At 44.0% G+C, this 13557-nt stretch overlaps 1 protein-coding gene across 1 annotated transcript in view; it reads left to right on the top strand.

Moving 5' to 3' along the window:
- MEI1 (meiosis inhibitor 1) overlaps nucleotides 1-13557 on the top strand; it is a 55768-nt gene that overhangs the window by 30410 nt on the left and 11801 nt on the right. The window contains exons 19-22 of the mRNA XM_010829884.1: nucleotides 794-941; nucleotides 4584-4859; nucleotides 9538-9703; nucleotides 12481-12585. Coding sequence (XP_010828186.1) covers nucleotides 794-941; nucleotides 4584-4859; nucleotides 9538-9703; nucleotides 12481-12585 — 695 coding nt within the window. The remainder of the gene's footprint in view (nucleotides 1-793; nucleotides 942-4583; nucleotides 4860-9537; nucleotides 9704-12480; nucleotides 12586-13557) is intronic.

Raw genomic sequence — 13557 nt, 5'->3', positions numbered from 1 at the left:
TATTTGGGGTTAATTTTTTTCTATCATGTTAGGTAAGATTCTAACTTCATTCTTTTGTATGTGGAAATCCAGTTTTCCCAGTGCCATTAGTTGAAAAGACTGTCCTTTCCCCACTGAATGGTGTTGGCACCCTTGTTGAAAATCATTTGACCATATGTATGATGGTACAATACTATTAACTAAACTTTATTCAGATTTCACCAGTTTTCGTGTACTGTCCCTTTTCTGTTCTAGGATACAATCCAGGATACCACATTGCATTTAGTATTACCTATTTTAAAATGTTTATCAGAGTCTTAATCTGGTAGGTGAGACATACCCATGGTAGAAAATTTAAAAAGCATAAAAGGACATGTAGTGAAGTTGGTCTCCTCCTCATCCCCATCTTCCTTGCATGTACAAGTGTAGAAATCTCCCTTCCCCAGAAAGGAGCCCATTGAACACACAAATGTTTAGTGATAAATATGAGAAGAGAAGGGTGAACTGGCGTCAGAGCAGGGCCTCCTGAACCCCCAAAGTAGCACCCTTCTTTTTAACACTGCTGGTCCAGCTGCCTGATGCTTTACCTTCTAGGTGTGAGTGAGGAGTCTCTGTCCTCTAACAGATCCTTGCACAAAGCAGAGAACTACGTGCTGTGCATGTGTGACAGTGCTTTGTTAAGTATGTACAGCACCCTCTTTGCGCAAGATGTCATTAGGCTATGGACGTGCTGGGACAGAAGGGCAGAGGGAGGGTGTGGCCAGGCGGGACAGCCATCTCTGCCTTTTTCACTCAGACTGTCCTTGGTTGACAGGTTTGTCTCAAAGACGAAGTTATTCATGGCTGTGCAAAGCTTCCTCCTATCTCTGCAGGACCAGGGTGAACGCCCTCCACTCGTGGTCTTCAGAGCTTCTATCTATCTGCTTGCAATCTGCCAGGACAAAGATGATGCCTTAGATGAGGTATGGACCAAAACACCTGGGGCTTTTCCTCCTTCTCCTGCTCCTCTTCATCATGGTTCCTCGGAAGACTGTTTTGGTGTATATATAGAGATGCTGGGTGGCAGAGAGACAGTGTGTGTTAGGGGACTAGAGGGAGACAAAGTGCTGACACATACAGAGCTCGTGTAACTTAGTCAGTTCTCTCATCAGTTCTGGGAGGTAGAGATTACTGTTTTTATTTTATTGATAAGAAAATCAAGACTTAAGGACTTCCCCCAAAGTCCAGTGGTCAAGACTCCATGCTTCCACTAAAGGGGGTATGGGTTTGATCCCTAGTTAGAGAAGAAGGATCCTGCATGCTGTGGACCTAAGTTAATTAGGTCCTAATTAACCTAAGTTATAAAGGTCAATTAGGTTAAAGGCTGTTTTCTTAGTACCGCCTCTGGTTTGTGCAAGAGGAAAAAGGTGTGAGATGTCTACAGATAACAGTTTATGAAACAAAATGTATTGCTGAAACCTACATCATTGTTAGCCAGGCTGCTCTTGGATTACTTTGATAAGGTTATATGTTACAGGTTTTCTCCCTCCAGCTTGTTTATAAACTCTTAGGGCTGGAGCAATCATTTCACAATATATACATTTATCAGATGATTATGTTGTATCTCTTAAACTTGAAAGTCCCTCAGTCATGTCCGACTGTTTGTGACTGGACTATACAAGCTGGAATTCTGGAGTGGGTAGCTGTTCCCTTCTCCTGGGGATCTTTCCAACTCTGGGATTGAACCCAGGTCTTGCGCATTGCAGGAGGATTCTTAACCAGCTGAGCCACAAGGGAAGCCCATACCTGAGCTATCAGGGAAACCTTAAACTTATACAATGTTATATGTTAATAATGTCTCAATCCTGGAAAGTGAAGTCAAGTGGGCCTTAGAAAGCATCACTACGAACAAAGCTAGTGGAGGTGATGGAATTCCAGTTGAGCTATTTCAAATCCTAAAAGATGATGCTGTGAAAGTGCTTCAGTCAATATGTCAGCAAATTTGGAAAACTCAGCAGTGGCCACAGGACTCAAAAAGGTCAGTTTTCATTCCAATCCCAAAGAAAGGCAATGCCAAAGAATGCTCAAACTACCGCACAATTGCACTCATCTCACATGCTAGTGAAGTAATGCTCAAAATTCTCCAAGCCAGGCTTCAGCAATACATGAATTGTGAACTTCCAGATGTCAAGCTGGTTTTAAAAAAGGCAGAGGAACCAGAAATCAAATTGCCAACATCCGCTGGATCATCGAAAAAGCAAGAGAGTTCCAGAAAAATGTCTATTTCTGCTTTATAGACTATGCCAAAGCCTTTGACTGTGTGGATCACAATAAACTGTGGAAAATTCTGGAAGAGATGGGAATACCAGACCACCTGACCTGCCTTTTGAGAAACCTATATGCAGATCAGGAAACAACAGTTAGAACTGGACATGGAACAACAGACTGGTTCCAAATAGGAAAAGGAGTACGTCAAGGCTGTATATTGTCACCCTGCTTATTTAACTTCTATGCAGAGTACATCATGAGAAATGCTGGGCTGGAAGAAGCACAAGCTGGAATCAAGATTGCCAGGAGAAATGTCAATAACCTCAGATATGCAGATGACACCACCCTTATGGCAGAAAGTGAAGAGGAACTAAAAAGCCTCTTGATGAAAGTGAAAGAGGAGAGTGAAAAAGTTGGCTTAAAGTTCAACATTCAGAAAACGAAGATCATGGCATCCAGTCCCATCACTTCATGGGAAGTAGATGGGGAAACAGTGGAAACAGTGTCAGTCTTTTATTTTGGGGGGCTCCAAAATCACTGCAGATGGTGATTGCAGCCGTGAAATTAAAAGACGCTTACTCCTTGGAAGGAAAGTTATGACCAACCTAGATAGCATATTCAAAAGCAGAGACATTACTTTGCCAACAAAGGTCCGTCTAGTCAAGGCTATGGCTTTTCCAGTGGTCATGTATGGATGTGAGAGTTGAACTGTGAAGAAAGCTGAGCACCAAAGAATTGATGCTTTTGAACTGTGGTGTTGGAGAAGACTCTCGAGAGTCCCTTGGACTGCAAGGAGATCCAACCAGTCCGTTCTAAAGGAGATCAGCCCTGGGATTTCTTTGGAAGGAATGATGCTAAAGCTGAAACTCCACTACTCTGGCCACCTCATGTGACGAGTTGGACTCATTGGAGAAGACTCTGATGCTTGGAGGGATTGGGGGCAGGAGGAGAAGGGGATGACAGAGGATGAGATGGCTGGATAGCATCAGCGACTCGATGGACATGAGTTTGGGTGAACTCTGGGAGTTGGTGATGGACAGGGAGGCCTGGAGTGCTGCAATTCATGAAGTCGCAAAGAGCTGGACACGACTGAGAGACTGAACTGAACTGAAAACTAGGTAAAAAGACTTAATAGTGTTTAAATGGCAATACTCAAATTGTTCTATAGATTCAATATAATCTTGATCAAAATTCTAGTTGCCTTCTTTTTTTTTTCCTTGTCTTGAAATGGACAAGCTGATCCTAAAATTTATTTGGAAATGAAAGGGACCCAAAGTAGCCAAAATAATTTTGAAAAAGAAGATCAGGTTTGGAGGACTCACACTTCTTCATTTCAAACTTACTACAAAGATAGAGTAATCAAGACAGTGTGGTTCTAAATATGTCTAGGAGAGACATCCAGATCAACCGAATAGAGTTGAGAGTCCAAAAATAAACCCAGAGGGGATTCCCTGTCTGTTCAGTGGTTAGAACTCAGCATTTTCACTGCCGGGACCTGGGTTCCATCTCTGGTGGAAGAATTAAGGTCCCTCAGGTCAAAATTGAAAACAAACAAAAACCCCGAAAATAAACCCATATATTTTTATAAGAACAACAAGACAATTCAGCACAGGAAAAACTGCCTTTTTAATAAATAGTGTTGGAATCAGTTGCATATCTACATGCAACAGAATGGAGCTGGACCCTTAGCTCATATCATACACAGAAATGAACTCAAAATGGATGAAAGACCCAAGTGAAGAGTCAAAACTATGGAGCGTAAAATCAGGAGAGTAACACGCTCAGGAATTTGAGCTTTGTTATATGTGCAGCAGGGAAGAGAGGTTTAGTAAATGGTTTAACACACCTGCTCTTTGCTGTCTCTGTGCCAGGCCCTGTGCCCTCAGACAGCTGAAGTCTAGTGTGGTAGGTAGACACATCCACGCTGACAGTTGTGACACACTGTGCTAAGTGTCATTATAGAGTGGGGTTTCTCAGCCACGGCACTGGTGACATTTTGCACAGTCTTTTCTGTGGGAGGCTGTTCTGTGCATTGCAGGATATTTAGCAGGATTCCTGTTTTCTCACACTAGGTGCCACTAGCACTCTCCCAATCAAGACAGTCAACAATCTAGACAGTCTAGACATTTTTACATGTCCCTTGGGGAGTGAAATCACCCGAGTTGAGGGCCACTGTTACAGGGTAAGCACAGTGAGGTTTTCTTTTCGCTGGAGGGTGCCAGTGAAAATAACCTGGACCCCTGAGAAGCCAGTACATTTTTTCCCAGTTACATCTTGGCTGTCTCTATTTGTTGGGGATTGGAGTCTCTTGGGCCCTCTACAAGGTGTATTTATCCTCTTTATTCTTTGCCTCCAAGGCTGTGGTTGGTGCCATCAGAAAATTCCTAGAGGACACCCCAGACCTGCACCGAGTCTACACCCACCATCCGCTCCTGCTCAGGTTGTTCCTGCTGCATCCAGAGCTGATGAGGAGGTTTGGGCACCGTGTCCTGGAACTTTGGTTCTCCTGGGAAGAGAGCAGCTATGAGGAGCTGGATGGTGTCCCGTCTGCCGGGCAGCCCACCCTTCCCGCCAGCGTAGCAGCCCTGTTTCACATACTTAGGAGCAGCCCCAGCATCCTACTCATTTTGCTAGTAGGTGACCACTTGCTCATTTCTACAGTCAGAGGTGGTGGGAGCTGGGAGCTGGTTTCCTGAGGTCAGGAGGCCCTTGAAGCTGCTTCTACCCAACTCTGGACTTATCACTCTTTCCATGTTAGTAGGAGGTCTTTTCAGCTGGCAGGTGCCTGGTAAATCCATACCCTTTCCTAAGTCTGATGGATGTCTGCTCACTGAGAGATATGTGCCCCTCTAGTCCCCAGAGGATATACCTCTGAAATGCTGACCTTTGTCACCATTCCCTCTCACCTCCCTGTCTTAAGTATATTCTGTTAGCAAGGGTTTGATGTCACAGGGGACCCCTGGGGCATGTAGTGGCAGATGTCTGATTGGCAAAGGGACTCAGCCTCTTTTCTGTCATAACTCTCAAGATAATGTTAAACGTGCAACACTCTTCTTTGGGCATACCCAGAATTTTTTTTATCAGGAGTTTATTGCATATTCCAATGATTTTTTTGTGTGAAGTAAGACATTCCTATAATTTCTGTCAGGTTCATCAGTTAGATAAGGAAGCTACTTGTTTGCAGTTTCTCGCACACTGGCTTTAATTCCATCTATTTTTCTTTATTATTATAGAGATAACTGCTATAATATATATTTTTTAAAAGTAAATTATTTACACAGTTGACAATTTGTATATAGTGACCAATTAATGTGACTAGTGGCAGATCCCAAACTGCCACTGTGGTTTAGAACCCCTGCCTTCAATGCCAGTTCACTTACTTGCCCCCTGTCCCTTAGTCCTAGAAGAATGACACAGCCCTTTAGAGGAGAGTGGGTGTTCTTTTGATATTCTTATCATCAATAAATATGATTTCCTAATTTTATTGGAGTGACTATGGTGGAAATAACACCTGCATATTGTATGTCTCACATCCTTAGTCACCTTCTGTCCATATTCACACTCACACATACACACCCCCACTCAGACTTAAATCTTCACCCTCTGTCCCTGAGATCTGTCATTTTGTGAAATCTCACATGTGTTGATTTGATAGGGGCCACATTCATGCTTTGGCTCAAATTCTTCCTTGGATAGGAAGAAAAGAGAATAAGGAATGGGTTAAAAATAAACCATTAATGCATAAGGAAAGAAAACAAGATAGGACACAGAGTAGCCATGGACAGAGCTAAGATGCTGGATTTTCTGTGCCAGATAAAGTATTCAGGGTCAGTTCCTCACACGTAAGTATTTATAAACCTTTGCTGACCTGTTGAGTTAGGGATCTGAATAGATCTAAGTCTTTCAAAAAAGAAAAAATTCAGATCTTCTGAGGAAGATACTAATCATAGTATCTTATTTTTTTCTTTTTAAACAGATTAAGAAATAGTTTTGGAAAGATTTGCCCAAGGTCACAAGAGCTAAGATTAAAACCCAGGTTTTGATTTCCTATTGTTTTTTCCAGTAAACTGAGCTAAATCTAAGGACAAGAGAGAAACCAGCCCTGACTCAGGGTTTCATCTAATAGGAGAGCTGTTTGTTTGAGCACAGGGAAGAATTAGACCTAGTTCCTGGCCCATGGGCCAGTGAGGGACTCAGATATAACAAACACCTAACAACTGAAAGAAGTCTTCTCTAAGCTTTGGTTTCTTCATGTCTAAAATGGAGATAACATGGGGATAAATGAAAGAATATATAGGAGCACTCATGGTATGCTGTACACAGTAGACTATCATTCACTGATTCCTGACTGACTCTGAACCAGATAAAGAATCTTAATCTCAGAAAGGCTTATTGAGGGCCTTCCCTTGTAGTCCATTGGTTAAGAATCTGCCTTCCAATGCAAGGGACACAGGTTTGAACCCTGCTTGAGCAACTAAAATCCCACATTCCGCCTGACAACTAAGCCACAACAAAGACATGACACGGCCTAATAAGTAAACAGTTTTTTAAAAAAGAAGGAAGACTTATTGAATTCTGAAGGTCATATAGCTAACAAAGGTCATGACCATGACCAGAGCCTAAATTAATGAGTTTTTTACTAAATTATATCCTAGAAACATCAGTGTTAAGAAAGAAGAGCAAGGAACAACTTTGTTGTTTGTTCACGTGTATAATTCCTACCATTGCTTCCCAGCTTCTAGCTGCAGGAGGGGAATGAGTCTAAAAATATGTGTTGGTACCAATTTCTGTTTCTGATGTGGGTAATTAACAGCTGAAAACAAAGCTGTTAATTGCCACTCTTACCAACGGGTGGTCTTTCACGTGGGTTGTTTGTATGTAAAAAACAGTGATGTCATAGAAGCTCTGTTTGTTCCCTGCTTGGGCCGTGTCCCTCTGGTCAGCCCAGTCCCAGAGAGTTCTGGACGACTCTGGACAGGAGAGGCTTCAGAGGGGGCCATGCTCCACCCAGAGCCTCCTCACTCACCTATAGGGTGGGGTGCACCCTTTCCCCTGGCATCCATCACAGCTGCCAAATATCTAAGTAGCCCCCTTCCTTTGGCACTTTTAACATTCACTAACTTAGGTTTCTAAGAGACCAGCTTTGGCAGTCAGGCAGCCATGTGCTGGTGAAGGAGCAGAACTAGGAAACTAGTTTGGCTGTGGGTCCTGTGACCTTAGACAAATCACACCTCATCTGGCTTCAGCCTCATACTCTATAAAGTAAAAAGGTTGATGGAAATGAACTGAAATTCCCTTTAGCCTTATTCTGAGAGCCTCTCCTTCCAGAGATGTTTTCTGAGTCTCTGTGTGTATGTGTATGTGCATGCTATGCCCAACTCTTTGCAACCCCATGGACAAGCTCCTCTGTCCGTGGAATTTTCTAGACAGTAATACTGGAGTGGGTTGCCATTTCCTACTCCAGGGGATCTTCCCAACCAAATCCCTACAAGGTAACAAAGATGAAGCCAACCTCATCCCTGCCCTTCCTTAAATCATAGTGGCTATAGAATTTATAATGCCCCTGCTTTCTTGACTGGCAAACTAGTTAATCTGTCCCAGTTTGCTGCTTTGAATAACTGGAGTGACACCTACTAGGAAGAGTTATGAAGATACAGATAATGTATAAACATGTAACTACAGTTTAAACACAGAACAATACCTGACATTATTAGGTCCTGACTGAGTGATTGCTATTGATGTTGTCAATAAAATTAATCAACAGTCTGTCTCAGAAGGAAATGGCAAATTTATTTGAGCCAACCCGAGAATTATAATCTGCTAGACAGTCTTTCAGAAATCTCTGAGGGGAATTCCCTGGCAGTCCAGTGGTTAGGACTCGGCTTCCACTGTAGGGAGCACAGGTTCCATGCCTGGTCCAGGAACTAAGATCTTGAAAACCATGTGGTGTGGCCAAAAAGATAAATTAAGAAAGTAAAATAAAAAGCTCCGAGGACTGTCCTGCCCATAAGAGGTCAAAGCACAGTGATTTAAGTTTTTGAGACAAATGGTTAAATGACATATTATTGATCATTTACACAATTTAAATCTATACATACAAAGGTAGTAGTGGATCACAGGTCATCATGGTCCCTTGCAGAGTTAGGAAGGAAGTTATCCCCTAAAGACTTACGAGTTGTGACCCTTGATGAGATTGAGAAAGAATGTTATCTCCTAAAGAGGTCTGGTTAATTCAGATGCACAATACACACTAAAAGGGGAGGAAGAGGCCCAAGCTAGCAAAGAAAAATTGTATGTTTAAATGTTTCTCATTGTACCATAAAATATGAATTATTTCATCAGTATTATAGTTGTTTCTCTGGCAGCTGTGGGGTTTTTAGAGAGCCAAGCACAGACACCCCCGTGCTACCCAGTGATCAGCACATCTGGGTTTGTCTGGCCGGTAGCCTGTAATCATGGTTCTGTGTGTCAGGAGCTAGGAGTCTGTGTGTGACACTGGTTTCGTGGCACCCAGCCCCCTCTGCCCTTTCAAAAGGAATTGGCCTGTTTGAGCTGGAAGGTGACAGGAACTCTCAATGGGATAGTCTCTGGTGTAGCTTTTGCTGACTTCCCCTTTAACATATACTTATTAACTCTGAAAGCAAATAAAAAGCAATGTTCTTTCCAGCCTTCTGAAACCAAGGCCTTTACTCCTTGGGGCAGAAATAGCCAGATGCCATGGTGGAGACGGGGCCTGATCTGGTCCTTGCTTCTCTTCCTGTGTCCTGAATCTGTCCTAACCCATCCTGTGCTTGCCCTGTGACATCTCCACCCCCACCCCCTTAGTAGAAAGATCTCTGGGCTTGGAGTTGGGAGTATGTTAGTCACTCAGTCATGTCTGACTCTTTGTGATCCAAGTCCTATCCTTGGGACTGTAGCCTGTCAAGTTCCTCTGTCCATTGGATTCTCCAGGCAATGATACTGAAGTGGGTAGCCATTCCCTTCTCCAGGGGATCTTCCTGACCCAGCGTCTTCTGCATTGTAGGCAGATTCTTTACCATCTGAGCCACCAGGGATTCAAATCCTAATTGTGCCACTTACTAGTTTATGTGGGCTTTGGCACATCACACAATCTCTCTGAGCCTCTGTTTTTTTCCATTTAGGATGGACTTGTTTGACAGGATGATGTATGGTAGGTCCTGAGTAAGTGCTTCCTTCCCCAGGTTCTGTGACAGCATCATTTGGGGCCCTTCTCCAGCCCCTCTTCTTCACTGCTCAACTGTCCCCAACTATAATGCCCTCTGAGCTCTGGCTTCCTTCTCTCCTGCTCAGGACCTCATCTGTTCCAGTCCCATGGACATAGCCCGCAAGGTACTGATCGTCCTGAAGACCTTTCTGAGGAGGAATGAAGATGTCCAAGTGGGCGGTCTCATCCGAGGCCACTTCCTGATGATCCTACAGCATCTGCTGGTGGAGCATGGGTCCTCCCCCTCAGGAGGTCAGCCTGTAGCTGCTGGAGGCATGTTTAGACCTGAGGGAAGGTCATGCAGGAGTGGGCATCTCTACTGTGATGAGGTCTGCTCAGGGAGAGAGAATTGGAGTTTTCTCTGCAAAAGAAAAGTCCGGCCAATGGGGCATTAAGCGAGAAATTTTTATCTCCTTCCTCTTGTGGGAGAGTGGGTACTCAACATACTTGTGTGTGTGTGTCTGTGTGTGTGTCTGTGGTTTGAGTGTGCTTATGTTTCATGTCTGCATGGGTGGGTGTGTTTGATGCATGCATGCCTATCCCCACCCTGCGAAGCATGTGCTCAGAGCTATTTGTCACAAGAATGGCAGCCCCTAGTTGGGAAGAAAGAAGCGGTAAATGTTGGGGAGGTGTAGGATGCAGCAACAGCCAGCAGGGGCAAGGGAGGGGGCGGATCTGTGATGGATTGGAGCTCCTGGTGAGATCTAAAAGGATGGTTTCCAAATCCGGAATGGGACTCCCTGGAGTCACAGAAGCTTGATATTTGGTATAGTGTGAAAGGCTGGGATTAGTCTGTTTTTTTTCCTACTCTTAGAAAGTTGAACTTTTAAATTTTCAAGCAATTAAGAGGAAGTGGGTGGAGAACTATGGCTCATTTGGTTCATTTCTGTTGAGGACTGGGTTTTGGAGGCATGTTTAAGGGGATCTCAGTTCAGTTCAGTTCAGTCGCTCAGTCGTGTCCGACTCTTTGCGACCTCATGAACCACAGCATGCCAGGCCTCCCTGTCTATCACCAACTCCTGGAGTTTACCCAAACTCATGTCCATTGAGTTGGTGATGCCATCCAACCATCTCATCCTCTGTTGTCCCCTTCTCCTCCTGCCCTCAATCTTTCCCAGCATCAGGGTCTTTTCCAATGAGTCAGCTCTTCACATCAGGTGGCCAAAGTACTGGAGTTTCAGCTTCAACATCAGTCCTTCCAGTAAACACCCAGGACTGATCTCCTTTAGTATGGACTGGTTGGATCTCCTTGCAGTCCAAGGGACTCTCAAGAGTCTTCTCCAACACCACAGTTCAAAAGCATCAATTCTTCTGCGCTCAGCTTTCTTTATAGTCCAACTCTTGCATCCATACATGACTATTGGAAAAACCATAGCCTTGACTAGACGGACTTTTGTTGACAAAGTAATGTCTCTGCTTTTTAATACGCTGTCTAGGTTGGTCATAACTTTCCTTCCAAGGAGTAAGTGTCTTTTAATTTCATGGCTGCAGTCACCATCTGCAGTGATTTTGGAGTCCAAAAAAATAAAGACTGACACTGTTTCCACTGTTTCCCCATCTACTTGCTGTGAAGTGATGGGACCAGATGCCATGATCTTAGTTTTCTGAATGTTGAGCTTTAAGCCAACTTTTTCACTCTCTTCTTTCACTTTCATCAAGAGGCTCTTTAGTTCTTCTTCACTTTCTGCCATAAGATTGGTGTCATCTGCATATCTGAGGTTATTGATATTTCTCCCAGCAATCTTGATTCCAGCTTGTGCTTCATCCAGTCTGGCATTTCACATGATATGTATTCTGCATAGAAGTTAAATAAACAGGGTGACAATATACAGCTTTGACATACTCCTTTTCCTATTTGGAACCAGTCTGTTGTTCATGTCCAGTTCTAACTGTTGCTTCCTAACCTGCATACAGTTATCTCAAGAGGCAGGTCAAGTGGTCTGGTATTCCCATCTCTTCCAGAATTTTCCACAGTTTACTGTGATCCACACAGTCAAAGGCGTTGGCATAGTCAATAAAGCAGAAATAGATGTTTTTCTGGAACTCTTGCTTTTTCGATGATCCAGTGGTTATTGGCAATTTGATCTCTGGTTCCTCTGCCTTTTCTAAAACCAGCTTGAACATCTGGAAGTTCACGGTTCATGTATTGCTGAAGTCTGGCTTGGAGAATTTTGAACATTACTTTATTACTGTATGAGATGAGTGCAATTGTGCAGTAGTTTGAGCGTTCTTTGGCATTGCCTTTCTTTGGGATTGGAATGAAAACTGACCTTTTCGAGTCCTGTGGCCACTGCTGAGTTTTCCAAATTTGCTGACATATTGACTGAAGCACTTTCACAGCATCATCTTTTAGGATTTGAAATAGCTCAACTGGAATTCCATCCCCATCCACTAGCTTTGTTTGTAGTGATGCTTCCTAAGGCCCACTTGACTTCACATTCCAGGATGTCTGGCTCTAGATGAGTGATCACACCATCGTGATTATCTGGGCCGTGAAGATCTTTTTTGTATAGTTCTTCTGTGTATTCTCTTCTCTGTGCCACCTCTTCTTAATATCTTCTGCTAAGGGGATCTGGAGGAGCTGAATCCTTCCTTTTCAGGGAAGGAGAAGCCACAACTAACTGATAATAGTGTTTAAGAATCATGAGAAAAAAAAAAAGAATCATGAGATTTCTTGGAAACCCATAGTGGAAAGACTTTGAGCTTTGGATTCAGGTTTGAGTTCAAGTCCTGGCCCTGCCAGTGGCTGTGGGACCTGGGAGATGTCATTTAGCCTCTCTGGGCCTCAGTTTTCTTAACTATAAAATAGAAATGACAGTCCCTGCTTCCCATGATTTTAAAGAGGATTAAGTGAGATAATGAATTCTCTTACCCAACCCAGAGTTGGCACTCAGTCTGTCAGTTGCCCCTTTTCCAAATAAAGAAGACAGGAAATAGGGGTAAAGCCCAATGAACTATTTACCGCTGGTTGGGTGGTGGTGGTGATCTGTCTGTAAGTTCCCCTGACCAGCTCTCCTTGTTCCTAACAGCCTCTGGGAACTTGCCTTTGCTGTTGAACCTCCTCTCCTTAGTGCAGCTGAGGAACGAGTCAGAGCAAGAACTGGACAGCATGGCCGTGAAGCTGCTTCACCAAGGTGCTCTGGTTGCTTGGAACAGTGCCTGAGGGCCCAGGGCTGGGTGGGCTGTGGGTCGGCCCTCATAGCACTGGCCTTGCTCCTTTCTTCCACCCTTTCACCTTTTGGAAGAAGCTGGTGGGTCAGTCTATTCCTGTGGGCTTCTCTCTCTTTTTTTGAGTGAGAAGGTTTATTGCAGGGCCATGCAAGAATGGGGACTCATGCCCCCCACAACCCCAGACTCCCCGAAGGATTTCAACATAGCATTTTTAAAGGCAACGTGAGGGAGGAAGGTTGCAGGGTATGTAATCAACTAACACACAGTCCTCTGACTGGTTGATTGCCTATGGGCTTCTTGATAAAGGGCCTTCCAGATCTTCTGCTCGTTCTCTGGGAATGTTAGGAAAACAAAAACCAAAACAAATCACTGCGACAAGCTCCAGAATCAAGAAGGCCTGATTTTGTTCTCAGCTTAGTCACTAGGTATGCAACCTTGGGCAACCTCTAGCCTTTGTGAGCCTTTGGTTCCTCAGAAGTAAGATAACAGTGTGTACTGATTTAGGGTTGATGTAAGGAGTAACTTTAAATGTAGAATGCCACAAGGTGCTTGGCACAGAGTAGGCCTTCAGTGGGTACTGTCTGTGTATCCTTCATTTTTCCTGGCACAAGCTTTGTTCTCCACCTCACCCTGCAGCTGACTCAGGATCTGATGATCCAGTTCACAGATCTCTAGGCCTTTTTTCTCCCCTTACCCCAAAGCTTATTAGGATCTTTTATTGCTCGCTGATGCAGCCACCAGTTCATAGGCAGCACCCTCAGGAAGATTTGTTGAGGAAAGCTTGAAATTATTAGGAAAAATGATGTGTCTCCAGTCCCTGTGGAGTGTCATGTCCTCTGGCCACAGGGTAGTATGGTTTTTCCCTGCCTGGAGCCCAGATCTCCTCATGAGAAGATCAGTGTCCAGCCTGGCCTGGTGCTGGTCATTGCCTGCCT

Source organism: Bison bison, unplaced genomic scaffold, assembly GCF_000754665.1.
Source record: "Bison bison bison isolate TAMUID 2011002044 unplaced genomic scaffold, Bison_UMD1.0 scf7180017858886, whole genome shotgun sequence".
In the NCBI taxonomy this organism is placed as follows: Eukaryota; Metazoa; Chordata; class Mammalia; order Artiodactyla; family Bovidae; genus Bison; species Bison bison.
Note: the sequence above shows the minus strand (reverse complement) of the source record. Positions and strands in the feature narration are given on the sequence as shown.